Source organism: Lytechinus variegatus, chromosome 5 (assembly GCF_018143015.1).
Source record: "Lytechinus variegatus isolate NC3 chromosome 5, Lvar_3.0, whole genome shotgun sequence".
NCBI lineage: Eukaryota > Metazoa > Echinodermata > Echinoidea > Temnopleuroida > Toxopneustidae > Lytechinus > Lytechinus variegatus.
The window spans coordinates 36,999,168-37,016,497 of record NC_054744.1 but is presented as its reverse complement, the minus strand read 5'-3'; the positions used below and the strand labels follow the sequence as shown (position 1 = coordinate 37,016,497).

Genomic DNA, 17,330 nt, shown 5'->3' with positions numbered 1-17,330 from the left:
TTATGTTAAGTTCATTCATGTATAGCCCGAAAAATATGTTATTGCTACCCATGCTCTGTATATATTTTTGTAATACTATTCTTTTTGTTTTTTATCTGTAAGAGATTCGTACAATTTATTCAGTTCATGCTGTGAATCAGTCTTAAAATAACATACCATTATATCACTCTAAAAAAAACATAAAGTAATTATACATGGGGAGTGATAGAAAAATAATAAAACTTGGTTATTGGATTTACATAAACAAAGCGATCGTCTAAATCTTTTTTTTTCGGATCAAAACACGTTCCTCCGCCTAAAATAGGCCCATCAGGTTTGCATTTCATGGAGCTCTACGTTTCTGTGATCTCTTGGAGTATTGTCACTGGGAATAAATGGTTTATCATTCGCTGTGTGTTTTTTAGTAGCATTACGGGAGTCAATGGTAGTTGAGTTAGTTGAGCTGCTGAGACGATCCCTTAGTGGCGCCAATTTGGCCTTCCATAGTGCAGCAACACGCTTGTTACAACACAACACAATTGGAAGGATGAAAGTCGAGAGTTGGTTTAGAACTTGAGCGATGATTGCTAGACTGCTGATGGGATGGATAAGAAAAGCCACAAAGAAGATCCAAGAAGGAAGCCAGAAGACTCCAAAGATTGCCATCATCTTGTAAATGAAGGAAAGAAAATGGTTGAATATAATAATTTCCTACGGCCAAAATTTAGTTGCTTCCGGTGCACTTTAGATAGGATTTGGACATTGAGATATATTTCTATGGACGTGGTATATACCTAAGTTGTCACAAATTACTTAATCACCCTCCAAGCTCAAGTATAATGATTGTTTCACGAATATTCGTTATCCATCTGGAATAATAATTTCGTTACAAATTTTACGCTATTTTACCTCACTGATGAGGGGAGAAATATGAAACTTATGGCAGTTGCCCAACCCCTTCCCCATTCAAATTTTTCAAAACCTAATTTTCGATTACATGTTTTTAACCAAATGTACACTCGAGATTGAAATTTCACTGCAATTCAATTTCAATTAAAACTTGCCACTATGAACATATTCACCTTTTCGCCTACAATCATGTTTATGAACATGCAAGTTACACAATTTTGACATCTCAATTTATTACTCACAACAAACAAAATACCCCCTATCATTACGTTAAAAAATCCTGCTGAATTCTACCCTAATATTCATTGGTTTTATCCAAAGTTTTCCAGCAAGAGCTAGGTATTTGGTCACATCTCTACTAGGACCGATGACTATTTGACACATATGTTGTAAGATTTGCCTAATATCCAATCTATGAAAACATAAAACTCCTTTTGATTTGGAGTTTAGCAATATACCTTTATTGTTAATTGACGGTCGGCTATTCGTCTGTTCTTTCCTGTAGAATCCATAGATGCCAGATTATGTCGAGTTTCTCTTAATCTGTAAATCACCAGACCGAACAATATACAATCAATGAGGAATGGTATGAAAGATTGGGCTGTTAGGACAAGGATCGGCCAGCCGTTTGTTATCCAGCAATATTCGTCGATATCATATACCTTGATGCCTCTCATGAAAAGAAATATGGGGATAAGGGAGAATATGAGAGGAAGACCCCATCCAAAAAGGGACAGGAGAGTGAAGAACCGGGTCCCAGAGATTTCTTCCATGCGATGTATTCCTTTCCTGCCAAGAGTCCACGCTAGGAAAATGGCAACTGCTGTCCACCAGTAGTTGGGTACGAGTACGAAGAAGTAGATGAGAGTAGCTATTAAGACACAAAGTCCAGGATTGTCAGTTTGGAGTGGTATATATCCTGATGTATAAAAGAGAGATAGCAATGTTGCAACTACGAGGCACAAAACATTCTTGCCATGCGCATTACGAAGCTCTTTGAACATGGCGAACGTTAGCAAGCAGAAGAGAAGAGCGCATAAAGATATGCCATTTAGGATACGTAGACACACCTTTAACCAATTTGGGAGTTTATCCCACGTCTGATCACCACTTACTGGGATGATTGGTGGTGAAATATTTAGATCTAGGCAGGAAAGCAAGATGGGGAATATATCGATACGACTTGATTCTTGCAGTTCAGTATCATCGATGAATTCAAAGTCCGGTCTCGACGATATAATCACATTTTGATTGATTAAGCAATTTGAATAATTTCGCTGATCCCATTCAAGTATTAACCACTCATCTACCACCACACAGTCTCCATCTGCGTAATCCACAGAGATGCAGTAAAAATTGTACAAAACTGATCCGCCCTTATTAATTTCATATCTTGATATCCGATTTAAATCAAAGTCCAATTCGCACGCCAATGTCTCAAATTTACAATCCTCTTCAACATATTCAAAATATGCTACATTGTATTTATTGTCAAAGCATTCGTTATGAAAATTATTTCGAAAGTTCTGCAATGATACGTTACTTATTGTATATGAAAAAGAAGACATTCCACTCGTGTAATAAAATACACCTCTCGAAAGACAAGCAGGGATTATTTCGAAGTCTTCAAAATGTGCTAGGAAAGAAACCATCATCGGATTAGCTTCAGTACTATGAATCGGAGACACTATAACATCATCAACAACTCCTGAGAGTATATTTTCTAGAGAAGCATCAAGATGATCAACGAAGTCTTTCGTAATGTTCAGGTTTGACGATTGCGGGAGTATAAGTTCCGTAATTCCGCTGAAAGTCTTAACAGTCTCCGAAAAATTGACTGCCATAAGCAGGAAAATGAGAATGGTGGTGGTATGTTTCTCATCCATTTTGTAACGAGTAAATAAGTGTTTCGAAATTGAATAAGTCATTCCCTTAAACCATCATACTCCTGTAGCCTACACACGATTTTGAAGTTACTGATGTTGTACAACTCAAGTTCCAATCGCTCCAATCATAAGAGATTGTGACGATAAAGGTCTGATAATATTGACTGTTCAATAATCATCCGCTATTCAGATGCAATTGAGGTCACTGTTTTGAAGAAGCTTTCGAAGAGTAATTCATTCCGTCTAGATTCATTTTTCATGAAATTAGAGCGACTTTTGTGACAGATCTTTGAAATGATAGAATCGGTAATGATATAAAAACAATTCACGTCTTTTTATCAGACCTTGGGTACTTTTCCTTGTCAGATCATTTCCACAAATGGTCATGGTCAGATCCTTGATGAGTGGGTAGAGCCCATATCAGGGGAGCATTCCATCAACATTTTTGTCCGACAACTTCGACAAGTTGTCAGATCTGACAATTTTCCTTGATTCTGATTGGCTGAGAGATACTGTTACTATGGTTACTGTACACAGAAAACGTCTGACAAGTTCTTTCATAAAACGATCCGAGTCAGGGTGTAACTTGCCATGTCGTGCAGGATTCTGTACACGGGGGAAAGGAAACATAATTGCGAGGTGAAAACAATCTTTTTTCCTTTGACTATTTTTTTTCCAAAATCTTTTCTAGACTCAAGACTATCCAAATTTCTTTCGTAAAATTACTTTTACAAGGTCTGATGTTGATACAATGTAATTGCAATGATAGGTCTACCATATTGTACATTCTACGAAAAAGATACAATACATTGTGTTTTAAAGCAACGTACTGTTTCTTCAGAAGAATATGCACATAGGTTTTTGCTATATTAACGGGTACATTATTAACGTTATTATCATTAACACCATCATCCTCATCATCCACATTATCATCAACATCATCCTCATCATCCTCATTATCATCATCATCATAAGTGCATCCATCACTCATGTGGTTATCTATTATGATGTAACTATGATTTAATGATTTCATAGAATTATTTACATAACTAATCTTTTAAAGTTATATGAAATTATTCTTATTTTCTACCATATATGTATACAATCCTTCAAAAAGGTATACGTCAGGCTATACAATATACACGCGCGTGAAGTTTTCGCGACTGGCGGCCAAGATCCGGAGGGAATCAACATAATCAAACTGACGCCCCCCCCATAAAAGCCTCCTAATCCGAAATATAGCCCAGTTAAAATATGGTTAAAATATGCATAGATTATCAAAAATCAGACACTTCGAACTAATATTACAAAAAAGAAGCATAACTACACATTTATTTCAGAGTTTTAAGTAATTTATTATCTTCTGCGCGACTGAGGAGGTTAAATCAAGAAATGCTTCCTTCAACTTGTGGCTTAATTGACGTCGGACATGGATCAAAGTAGATATATGAAATGAATGTTGTTCAGAGGACATTAACAGTCACATGTTAGTTTAACTAATACCTTTGTCACATTTGTTCTACGGCGGCCGTACGGCGAGTCGAGAACAGCCGTTTTAGCATTTTTTGTCCAACTCGATATAGGTGGTTTGAATTAAAATTGATAAAACGGCTGTTTTCGACTCGCCGTACGGCCGCCGTAGAGCAAATGTGACCAAGGTATTAGCGATGAGTGTCAATCTCTTATACTAGGTTCATGCTCTTAGTACAAGAAATGTTCTAAAAAAAACCTACGAGATACGCCTACATGACAGTTGAACAGCTTTCTTACCCTAAGGACAGTAGAGAATACATCGCATGATTGAACACTTTAAACTTTCCTAGGTATTGGTAAAATCCGCTTGTTCAAGATGAAAATCATGCTCATGTTCGTGGAACAAGAATATGTAGACCAATTGATTTCGTCTACCGGTGTTCTCCTAAAATATATAAGTAAACAAGAGCTGCTACATTCGTTCAAAAGACAGAATTCCAACCTTAAACGCAGTTATTGTATTCATTTCACGAATGAGCGGTCCTATTATATACGATGCGGTAACAATTCAGTGATCGCAAGTTAACAGGATCTAGAACGTACTAGTCATGTGGTAATAAACCTTCATCCATAGCCGAGGCTCTTACCAAAATGACGGCAAAATGATTCCTCGCCCGTTAGAGTTGACATATTATATTATGTCCAGAGAGACGATTTCAGCCATCTACCCAAAGAATTTGGAATATGAAGGGTAAATATTACTTAACTCTTTATGATTATTTGATCCGTATCAATTGACCCGTTATATTGTAAAGCATTCAAAATGATCACAATTTATTTTGAAGAAAAGGTATTCCATTCCCTTTCAGGCTTATTTTTTCAATAGCTTAACATAATTATAGACATTAAAGTGATCATATAATGCTATACATGTAGAACTATAGGAACAATTAATGTAGGCCCATGCGATTATCATTATATTGTTTATATTGATATTATTTATAGCAGTCCAAGTAGACATGTGCATGAAATTTGAATTAGTACCTGGTGGGTGTTTCATAAAGCTGTCTGTAAGTTAAGAGCGACTTTAAGATCGACTGGTGATCCGTTCTTGTGGTAAATGGTATATTCATTGGCGATGGTTAAACGCGTGAGAATGGTTCACCAGTGAGGTTTGTTGAATGATGAAGGTCGAACTCTGGCTAGAATCAAACCTCTACAAACAGAAGAAGGGAGGCCATTCGATATGTGTGTACATATACCTCAGCTGTCGATATGTAGGCTTAAAATGAGTGTTTATACTAGTTCAGAAATTGACAATAATCGGTACAATCATTGAGGGTAAAAAACCTGTTCAATGTGATCTGTTCGATACCACATGCATTTATTTAGTATACGTAATTGGTATAAAGGATATACTCACCGTACTTTACTGTGACTGCATGCTTGAGCAGGAAAGTGTGAAAGAGGAAAGCGGAAAATGGTGGCTGTTATCAGTTTCAATTCAGTGCAGTGGGTACGCACAGAAAAGTATTTGAAGTGTTTGGGGATCCTGTTCAAAGTTTTATACAATGATTAAAGGACGAGTTGATAACGAAAGTGAAGTCAGAAGTTTCAATTGGTATACCTATTACTCGTTGAGGAAACTTTCCTTGATGGCACCGTACAGTAAATCTAACTCAGCTGCCTGATTTGACATTACATGTGACCACTCACCCCACTAACGCTTGCAAAAATCATTTCCCTGACTGCATTGACTGGTAGTAAAGGAGTGGGTCTGAAAACACCCCCCCCCCCTTATAACCTCACTGTCCAAATTGTTGTTTCTCAGGTTGTTATCAAATTTCAGTTCATATCTGGTTGATTTGACTCTGTCGTTTACAAGGACGTAGATACATGACGTCATACTATTGTGTGACACAACGACCCCCGCACCCCGAGCAATTGTATCGTATTGCTGCATGAATCTACGCCAGTGATATTAGGTGTAAAAAACAAACATGATTTTCAGAAATATCTCTTAACCTTTTTTCTTCCCTCCTTCACTTCTCCCTGTTCTTTTTGTTCTATTTCAGTCTCTTTTTTTATTTCTTTCTTTCTTCTTGTTCCTGTTATTTTCTTTTCTTCTTCTTTTTCTTCTCCTCCTTCTCCTCCTCCTTCTTCTTCACCTTTCTTTTTCTACTTCCGCTACTTAATCTTTATTTTTAAGTTTTCTCCCCCTCCCCCTCCCACTCTTGCTTTCTCTGTATCAGTATCTCTGTCTCTGTTTGTCATCTCCCTCCGCTCTCGTTTATTTTATTATTTTTTCTTGTAGTTCCATGTCTATATAAAATTGTATATGTGTAGTTTTATGTTCTCAGATCCCAATCCAGTCTGCAAGCGATCATATTGGATTCGTTTCATCAAAGTGAAACTATGAATGAAATACACAAAAAGATTCAAGACATTATATCAAATACATTGACTAATATTTTCAGGACTCTTATCATACTTCCTATTCCTTGAATCTTCGAGTCATACTATGATGAGAAATGAAAATTCTAATGAAACACAGGTTTTGACAAACGCGAAGAAACTCCTTTATTACAATGATTACGAAATGTTGATTTTATTCAACTCAAAAGTACAAAAAATTACTGAATTATTCATGTTTAAGTTACAAACTGCAATGAAAAAAAAGGAACATAAAAATGAATGATGATGCGACCTCTCTGTTGATATCAGGTTTAATCATGCGGTTATTTTATACCTTTGATATGATTTTTTTTTCTCCTCATAAGATATTATGTTTTAATCCATATACGTTTACAGAAGAAGTAATGTCCAGTGACGTAATGCAGTGGTGGTATAAAAAGATGAATAAAAGAAAATTGCCCACCAATATATAAGGCTTAGAAGACGAAAAATTGCAATGATGAAAGATTCTTCAACAGAGTGATCGAATATAGCGTAACACTAATAACTTTTATGATGCTAATGAAATATACAAAAGGTCACTTTTTACAGAATCAACATGATCTACAAATCGTGAGGGACATTACTACTGCAAATGAAATATTGCATGAAAATAGTACTTTACTTGTAAAAAAAATGTAAAGCGATGTCTCATTTGTATGTGTATTTTTTTCTGTTATTTGAGGCCATTACGTATAAGAAAACACACTCAGCCATCAATCATGGCAATGATTCATGCGGTGACATTGTTCATCACATCATTATGGAATGTTAACCCCGAAACCCTGTTATCTTGGGCACGATGGATGAAAATAAAAATTGATTGCGGAAGAAAATAATGAGAATGATTTTTGAAAAATGTTACACTCAAAATAACAATGATGTTTTTAACGTACACCCCTCAAGTATATGATATTTGATACTTTAAATTTCTAGTTAGGTGTTCTTCCCCCCCCCATCATCTTCAGCTACCATTCGCATTAAGGCAGACTCCACAGTGTGGGAGGGGGCTAGGGGCGCTGACCCTTATGATCTTTTCAAGTAGTTCTCTATAAATTGAAAAAGAGGGGGGAAAAGGGGAATTATAAAGAAAAATGTGAAAATGAAAGCCTAGGACGTTCAACTTTATCATATATCCCTAGAATTAAATCAAGAAGAATATGAAATCATCTTCAGGTCGTCTTACCCCCCCCCCATCAAAATATCCTGGAGCCGCCTTCTGTAATTAGTTTAATATTTATCTTTCACAGAATATTGGAACCTTTAAAATATAACAAATCTCCTAATTTCATTTGTTATTTCTGCTTTTACATTAATTATCTTTTTCTAGGGAAGTTTTTTTTCAATAAAAGTACTTTCTAACCGTCTTGATCTATACGATTGCAACACGCCTTTAACCTAATATTGTAAATCATTGCTTTCATTCCTTCATGAGATCCCCTGCTCCTGCGTCCTTCAGGGCTGCACGGAGACGTGTTCGGGTTCCTCCAGTTCTCTCATTCCACAATCGAAGAACTATCCCGAAAGCTTTCTGGTAGTTGTTCCCTCTCATCTCTAAGACCATAGCTCCCTGATTGGTTAGTACACCCAACGACTGACAGACAGTGAAGTATTGGGACGATGGGATCGAGCCTGATAGCTCGTCTAGCTGAGCATCTGTAACATACCTGAGAGAGAGAGAGAGAGAAAGAAAGTTAGTTAGTTAGAGAGAGTGCTAATATTTATTTGGTTATTGGTTACTCTGCTTATAATAACGATTTTTAGCTCAGCGACGTAAGGCTTTCGGCTACAATCCCTTTTTGCCACTAATTTTTATTTCTGATCATGAAATACAACAATTCTCATGTGATTATTAATAATTCTATAATTTGATCTCAATGGGTTTTTTTTTACATATGAAGAATCATATTTTTTATGTGGAGCTCATGGTGTAGTGGTTCTGACTTTCGCCTTGTTATAAACAGAGGGTCGTGTGTTCGAATCCCCCGCGGTCTGGCATCCTTTGGCAAGGCGTTAATCCACACTTTGCCACTCTCGACCCAGGGCACGCTGTAGGATGTGAAATTCATTGTAGCTTGTCCAGTATACTTTGTGCGCTTCACCAGCGACTGACTGGAATACTCCCCAGGGAGTGGTGGATGTGCACACATTATGTGCGGGAATGACTGATTGAATCCGATGACCGGGGTAATCATGTATCTGTAGAGCGCTTTATATACACGGCGTTCCCATGTATTAAGCGCTATATAAAAGCGGATTATCACTATTATTATTACATCAAGAATCGAATTTCTTGATATGTAAATCGGAATAAATGTTAAAAATGCCCGTGTCGCTGGAAGCCCTGTATAGGTTGCTGAGCGAAAACTCGCTGATCTCGCTGGCACGTTTGTGCCACGGATTCGTGCTTAGAAATCGATGAATCTGTGATCGATAGTTGCTCTACTGCCATCTACGTTCCTTCCATGATATTCGGTTAAGGATTGAACCTCACACATGAAAATTGAATACACTTTTTTTTTACAAACCAGATAATTAAACAGGACCCACTCTTTTGGGAAATGTAAATGTTCACTCTTTTAGAAGTAGGTGTAAAGTAGATTGATTATTAAGTGAAAATGTGTTTATCTATCTGTGACCGCATGGATCACTCAAGAAATTACTGAATTTGAGTGAAATAAACAAAATTACGTATACAATTCATTCTGAATTCAATTAGATTTAAATCGAATAAACATTTAATTTCTTCCGTTTCACAAATTTCTACATTTTACGTAAACATGAATTCATACAAAAATCAGTTTTTCATGAAGAATACAAATATGTGCATGTTAGGTTTATAGATGAAGGCGTATACATTTAGTAAAGAGTGAAGAAGAAGAAAGAGAGAAAAAAGGAAGAGAAAAGGAGACAGTGAGAAAGAAATGGAGTGTGGGCACGTTCCGGAGGCACAAGCTTTCAATCGACTTTCTTTGTAATTATTACATAGTATTTTTAAAAATGATAATATTAAATTCTTACATATTTCTGCAATACAGAACAACAGTCCTACTGCTAATCCCAAAGGGGGTTATTCCGTATGACGTGCAAGCGGTGTTATCAGTGTTCACTCCTAAAACAACAAAGGATATGATAAAAGTGGTTTTCAAAAACATTTATAAAAGAAAAGTAAGAGTTCTTGACAGGCAAAAGAAAAAAAAAACAGCGATGGATTTGTTAGAAGCTGTATGTGCTAGTGTACATAGTTGCAATGTGATAATGTGATATCTGTGAACACCCCCCCCCCCCTCCCTTGTGTTGACCAAGAATAAAATTATAACAAACCAGTGTCGACATCATCGTTTCGCTTTATAGCATACCACTCTCTGCCCTGATGTAAGTTTTAATTACATAAGTTTGTCCCTCCCGTAAGCATAGGCTTCAGTATAAGTGGCATTAGTAGTAGTTGTAGTAGTAGTAGTATTAGTATTAGTAGTAGTAGTAAAACTAGTAGTAGTAGTAGTAGTAGTAGTAGTAGTAGTAGTACAAGTAATAGTAGTAGAAGTAGTAGTAATTAGTGATAATAATAGTAGTATTCCTATTAACCCCGCTCCTCATTTACTATTTCTGGCTCTCTTCCTATCTATCTATTTATCTATCTATCTATCAATCTCTCCCCCTCCCTCTCTCTCTCTCTTTCTCTCTCTCCTTCTCTCTTCTAAAATATATAGAAACGACGGTCTAGCGTACTTACAATTCCTCGGTGTATTATTATAGACGATTCAGGCTAGTCCATTCTATGAACAGAAAACCCAAACAGGTCTACTCGTTAGATTGTTCCATGCAGTGTATATTTGGACATGATTGTGACACTTCAATGGAGATAAGTCAAGTATAACATGATCAAAACAATATCCAATAACAATGGGCCTGTACTTTAACCCCTACATTAATCTAATGTAGTAGATCCCAATATGATTTTGTGTCCAGAGTTCAGAAACATTTCCGTATTCAATTATTCTCGACTTTCGTAAATACAATAGATGTATGGCCAGGGCCCTGTTTTTAAGAATCTACTATTATAATAACTCTGCTATCCAAAATGGTATCTTTGATACAATCGTTAATTCGATTGGCTTTTAAAGATTGCTTCCATGCTACTTACCAATAGATAAAATTACCATTATAGTAACTGTTGTGCAACGGACCCAGGTGTCCGTAGACACTGTTACTGTTGAACATAATTTCAAACTCAGTGATTTTCAACTAATTCGGATTGCATATTTTGGGATTTCCTTTTCATTTCCTTTTTGCATTTAAACAAGAATCTGTTGGGAAAGATGAAAACAGTAAATCTTTTCATGTAATTTAGAGAAATATGAAAATTTCCACTGCAAATAATCGCTTCTGGACTGCCCTAACAATCAAGCTGTATCACTCAAAATATCTGAAATTATAAGCATGAGAGTATAAGAATACATTCCTGGTGGCGAGTTCTCTCAGCAAAATACTTATCAAGATTAATCATGATTACATTTGTTTAATGGTGTAACTATATTCCCCAAAATTTTACCAAAAAAAAATCACGTGCGTTGGATCATCTTCGTTTAAAGTATCACACACAGAGAAGATCAATTTCATACAATATATAAAAAAAAATCAATCAGCGTCGGTGACAAACATACTTTATATTATTGATATATTTTAGGTTATTTTCTCTGCAATAATCATGTAATCTCGATGGGCATATTATACGTTTGAAAATGAATAGGCCGAGCTCAAAAATATTATACATGTCGATAATAAAATGATCAAGTAAAATAGATCAATAAATTAATTAACTGCTAGATAATCCAAATGTCACTTATACTCATTGGAAGCCATTTTGTAATGATCGAATCAGTATTGTTTTGAAAACATTTAAAATTTAAAGATGTTTTATTTGGGATTGTTTTAAGTACTGTAGGCCTATGTGCCGTTTCAGACCTCAAAATCTCCACGATTGCGGTTATTGTTTGAAGTGATAAAGCGCCCTCTACATTTCATCAGAATAATCTCTGATCTCTCATTCGTGAATTCGCTAGGACTCTTGGCGAATAGGAGCGCGAGTTACGATATTTTCAGAGACACCGCTCACTTGCTCTTCTTGGATTGACAGGGTGAACGTGGTGAAGTGATGTTTGGTGCGTTTCCGATATCAGTTCATAATAGCTGTGTTGGCAAGCATAAACAAAATGGCCATGGATAAACAAAATGAATGTTCATGTTCATTCCATATCAGAATTCTCTATTTTGCTTTTTCAGTTCTCTGTTTTCTTACCATATCGATGTTCGTGTTAACATTCTGTTACGTATCGCAGTTAAGGGAAACCCGGCTCTGCCTCTCCGAATCTTCAGGGGAGCCCTACGAACCTTCTGGCAAGGGAGAATACCCAAATGCAAGTACTTTGAATGAAGACTTTCCTCCAATTTACAGACCTGGAAAGGATTTAGAACATGACAAAGATGGCCATTGGGGTGATGAAAGAGAAGATAATGGAATTAACAGTGATAGTAAGTTTGGTACAAACGAAAAGGAAGATGCGAGTGTTTTGGGTCGATCAAGAAGGGATGTAAACGGCCAAGATGATAGAAGACTTCAGGTCTTAGCAACTGTTCCAATATCAATTCCCGTAAGTATAAGCTACGTCACATATCATTCACTCATCTTATTTCTGATAATGATCTTCTATATAGTACAAGAAGGTGATTAATTTGGCTGGTGTTTACAGTATCTAATGTATGTGGTGTGTGCTAAATATCATTCCATAAAGTCTTTAACTGCTACGTACTAATTGCTAGGTCAAGTCGTGTTTGCAGGCTATAATGGGTATAAAATTTTTCATGACAGGCTTCTCCTAAGACTTATTTAACATTTGTCTGAAATGAAACACATGATGTATCGCTATCAGACAAAAGGAATTACAATATTGGAAAGAGACTTCTAAACAACATATGAGGATATGTAAAACGAAATGTGAGCATTCTACTTCTTGCTATTGCACATTCTTCAAGCTCTCTAAGAATATTTCCGACCTGGCAGAAAAATATATTATACTGTATAGATGAGCCAGGTATGAATTTCCTAACCCAGTCGGAACCCATTCCTTACAAACATGAACTCATTGAATGGATAAATAAATGGTTTTTTTCTAATTCATGATGGTCTGGATAGATAGGCATGTAGGCCTACGTTATTCAAAGGTTTTTATTTTTCAGAAGAGTATGTTTTGTTCTGATGATCTGATATATTTTAGTATATTTCTGTCGAGGACATCTTTGAACATGAGTACAACCATTAAGTCTAGTAAACTAAACGTATTGATCGATGCATCAAATTTGAATGGGATATCTCCTTCACATATCATTATTCGGATAGATAAATTTAGCGGTGGAATGAGCCCCCCCCACCGAATGAAAATGTTCACCTCTTCTAGAATGAAAATGTATAATTTCGTACTAAAGTTCTCATAATATCAAACAAATAATAATCATATTTACCCCCGTTTCCTTTCCTTTTTTTTGTTTCAGCCGTTTTAATTTTTATTTTGTTGTGCCCCACCCCCTTACGCCAATGTATAAATCATATCATCCGACATGTATTGGGGTTGGTCATGACAATCAAAGACATAAATCACGTTTATGATTTAGCCGAACCCGCTTAAGCACACCCTGACCTTCAAATTTCTATATCCTAAATTATTAATATTTTGAAATCATATTTTATATATCTTAATTCAAGGCACATATTACTCCATGCATCGACATAATGAAGAAAAAACAAACTAAGTTTAAAAATTGTGTACCAAAAAACCCCAAGCAACCGTTTGAGAAAAATATGATGAATAAATCTTAAACCGAAATCAAATGATAAACAATGTCAGTCTATCCATAATCTTACTTTCCGACATAGAAATTTAATCACTATTATTGTCTGAAATGGACATTAATGTCTTGTCAGCTTGCGTTAATCTCTTTTCGGGCATAAAAGGCCAACATCTCGCTTAAAAACGGCACGATGGAATCACCAAAGAGCTGTTCATAAACATGATAATTCAGGGGAGGATCCAGCCTTCGCCAATAGGGGGGGGGGTCGGAATTTATTTAGGCCATATTTTCCCCGAACGGCCGCTCGAATATGATTTTTGCCGGGATTTTTGTTTTCTTTGAAGGAGTAGTCCTAATAGTAACTTCTAAGCTTTATTCCTATGAATAAACATAAAAATATAATACCATAATCTTTATTTATATAGTGCGAGCACGAAGCGCAAGCTAAATATTTTGGAAATCTTATGTTCTTTTTTCCTAAAATTTTGAACATTCTGGGCAATGTTTGTTATCCTGAAAAAAAAAATTGTATGCAAGTGAATAATTACTACGAACGTGAAGCGTGAGCAGAAATGAAGTGATGGAAATGGTATTGTCAAAGACTTGCTTGCAGTTAGCCATGAAGACGTTACATATTTAAAAAAAAAAAAAAAAATATTGCGAGCACGAAGCGCAAGCTGAATTTTTTTGACATATCTACCTGAATAATGGAAATTCTAAGCACTTTTTGTAATCGTGGAAAGGATAAGTATATAAACTAAACATTATTGATGCGGATGCGGGCACGAAGCGCGAGAGGAAAAATTCTGGACACTCTATTAATGTTTTGTAAATCATGAAAAGGATATGTTATTGGAAATTTTCATACATTAATAATGCGAGCGCAAAGCACGAGCAGACAATTTTTGATATTGTGATCTGAAACTGGATAATAATTTGAATAGAGAACAGGCTGAATAAACGCGTGTTTCAGATTTCGACCTAGAATTTGGGTATTCTAAATACCTTTCTCATCATGAAAATCAATAAAGCGAGCGAGTGGGAAAATTGTGAGGTGGATATAGATCACAGTTTAAAAGGAGCTGATATTATTCCGATCTGAAAAAAGGGTCAATTTAAGCTCTGTATTGCAAGCAGTCTGTGGGAAAATTGTGAAGTGGATATAGATCACAGTTAAAAAAGGAGCTGATATTTTTCATTATTATTACTTTGAGTTTTTACATAGGACCGCGGGACATTCTATAAGGACATTATGTCATCATATGAAAATGATGACTTTCTTCCTATTTCTCTTCCTAAGCAAGAGAGCACGAAATCTGTTAATATTATTGCCAGAAAGCTGCATTTAAAGCACTTTTGTAATTATTCATAAGATTCATGAGCTAATATCTATCAATGCGAGCGGAAATCGCGAGCCGAAATTTTTGATAAACTGTCATCAAATGTTGTTTTAAAGTAGTTAGTTCGAGAATTAATATTGAGATATTCATAACTCACTAATCAAAATGCGAGCGTGCAGCACTAGCTGATACGTTTTGACAATCTGATCTGAATAGGGATATTTTGAGAACTTTATGGAATACAGGAAAATAATAGGTACCTGACAAATCAAATTTTGCGACCGCGCAGCGCAAGCAGAACATGTTAATATTCAGACCATAAAACAGACATTTTTATAGAGCACTTTTTAAAAATCAATTTGAAAATCAAACAAAATAATGAAAGTTCAATTTTCCAGCTGAAATAGGTTGGTATATTGACTTCAAAATTTGGTATATTAAGCTCCACATTGAGCAAGATATGTAAATCAGGCAATGTGAGCACGAAGCGCGAGCGAAAATTTTATAGCCCGACATGAAAGACTGTTGAAAAATTATTTTCCAAGTCTTCCCTCATCTTATTTTTTAACTCATCTTCCTCCTCTTATGTTTGCCTTCTTTTCTCCTTTCTTTTACCTTCTTTTTCTTTTTTCCTTTCTTTTCCCTTTTTTTTCCTTTTTTGCTCCGCCAATAGGGGGGGGGGGCGGGCCCCCTGGATCTGCCTATGACAATAATCTTTGTTTTAACACAGACCCACACACCTGCACCCTCACACATAACAAATGCAATCACACAGACACGAAGTCAAATTGAAGTGAAGGGTTATAGTGACGGTCATAGTTGAAATGAATGGGTCTAGAATTTTGTCCCCATCATCTTGGCGTAAACCATCAAATTCCTGACAACCCCCCCCCCCCTTTCCCCTCCCCCCCCCCCCCCCTTTTCCCTGCCCCCCCCCCCTCTTCGGCCCTCTCACTTCGATGGATGTAATTCACACCCCTTACATTAATCATTTATACATTCATCAAAATGTCAAAGAGATGTATTCCCATCATGACAGAACAATCGCCTGGAGAAATGTCCATGGACATGTTTTCATTCCACATTGGATGTTTTCTATGTTAATAGTTGGGTATCCGTGACATAGATACCTTCATCTACCTCAAGCAAGAAACAATGTATCGTTACACCATCTGATAGATGAGCCATCATGCCTGAAAATCAGACTTGATATTTAATCTCAATCATGAGAAAAATATTTGTAATTTTCAATTTAAATTCAACAATCTCGTATTTGCATGAAAAGTTTTCGAAGAAGGCAATTTCAAGATTGGCTTACTCTTATATTGGTAATCCAAACTCTCTTCGTGTATGATTAATGTGCATTATAGTGGCGTTCTAAGTTATATTCTTGAAAACTTTATAAAATGCAAATACTTATAATTCCAGAATCACAATACAATTTGCAGATAGATGAAATTTTGTGTATGTTACCAAATATACGTAGGAAAACCCTCATCCGAATGATTTTGGAACCTTTTTCAATGTGTGTCATGATTTATACACTCGAAATAAAGTATTTCTCTTCCAGGTTTCAGTACGAATAAATTGATTAGCATTACAAATGCCTTGTTAAACATTGATGTTGTATCGAACATTGTTCATATGGATACAATAAACACCCTAGAAAACAAGAAAATCATTTTTTGCAGTCGCTCTTAAGATATATGTATCATGTTTTTTTATTGTATCAAATATAATACTTTTAGATTAAATAAAATTAGGATGGCGTTTTGTTACTGTTTTAACGCTTTAATTTGGTTTGTATTATATTTCTTAAAATAGGAAAAAAAGATATGACCCTACTACGCAGATTCTTTAAAGTCATATTAATTTTAAGGCTTTCAGTTTAAAATTACCCTTAAGATCTTGCCAGTTTGATCGATGACACTGAAGGTAAATTGTTTCAAAGTTCATTGAAAACTCCAAAGATTTCCCATGTCGGAATACGTCCTGATTTCAGTCTCACATAAGTTAACCAGACCGTCTGGTTGTGATCAAGTCCCTCGCCAAGTCACTAGAGATATCATTGTATCTAAACAAAACCCACAAGCCACCCAGCACGTGAAATGCAATTTATCAAGTTGAATATCGTCAAAAATATTTTTAGAATAAACACAATTTTCGTGCACGCTCCCATAAACTTGGGATCAATGAACAACTCAGGCCAAGCCTCTTATTCCACACGAGTTGGTTTTGTGGAAAGAAATTTCCTTTAAGTGGTCTACAATTGCTGTCTAACGTACAGCCAGGATATTGGAGGGTTACTGTTTCTCATGAAAGAAGGATAGAACACGAAATTGTGTCAGTTAAAAATGTCAATTGTTGTCCGCCTCTGCTCGAAACCCAACAACGAAGTATAAAAGTACATAAATCAGAGACGTTGATTACAATGGAAAGATGC

At 35.9% G+C, this 17,330-nt stretch overlaps 2 protein-coding genes and 1 long non-coding RNA gene across 4 annotated transcripts in view; 1 reads left to right on the top strand and 2 right to left on the bottom strand.

Annotated features, from left to right (window-relative positions):
• Positions 1-208: 208 nt before the first annotated feature.
• On the bottom strand, positions 209-6,240 carry LOC121416055 (G-protein coupled receptor Mth2-like). Of its 2 annotated transcripts, XM_041609495.1 has the most exons (4): positions 5,671-6,240; positions 4,545-4,692; positions 1,347-3,380; positions 209-648 (listed from the first exon to the last, which is right to left on the bottom strand). In XM_041609495.1, exons 3-4 carry the CDS (start codon positions 2,814-2,816, stop codon positions 310-312), a joined length of 1,809 nt encoding a protein of 602 aa, XP_041465429.1. In that variant the 5' UTR covers positions 2,817-3,380; positions 4,545-4,692; positions 5,671-6,240; the 3' UTR covers positions 209-309. The 2 variants fall into 2 exon arrangements, with proteins under 2 accessions (XP_041465429.1, XP_041465431.1); XM_041609497.1 differs by lacking the exon at positions 4,545-4,692.
• A 577-nt stretch (positions 6,241-6,817) lies between these two features.
• LOC121416056 lies at positions 6,818-10,632 on the bottom strand. The gene is made up of 3 exons (XR_005970094.1): positions 10,435-10,632; positions 9,723-9,813; positions 6,818-8,368 (listed from the first exon to the last, which is right to left on the bottom strand). It is a non-coding gene; the product is annotated as an uncharacterized LOC121416056 (long non-coding RNA).
• Positions 10,633-11,791: 1,159 nt separating this feature from the next.
• LOC121416054 (collagen alpha-1(XVII) chain-like) overlaps positions 11,792-17,330 on the top strand; it is a 35,753-nt gene continuing 30,214 nt past the window's right edge. The window contains exon 1 of the mRNA XM_041609494.1: positions 11,792-12,352. Within this exon, the coding sequence (XP_041465428.1) occupies positions 11,915-12,352 (438 nt within the window). The 5' untranslated portion in view covers positions 11,792-11,914. The remainder of the gene's footprint in view (positions 12,353-17,330) is intronic.

What these genes read in the sequence shown, in the direction of transcription:
- LOC121416055 (XM_041609495.1), bottom strand. Translation starts at nt 2,816, where the DNA reads ATGACTTATTCAATTTCGAAACACTTATTTACTCGTTACAAAATGGAT. An exon ending in ACCGTCAATTAACAATAAAG is followed by an intron (nt 649 to 1,346) that starts GTATATTGCTAA and finishes TTCATTTACAAG; the next exon opens with ATGATGGCAATCTTTGGAGT.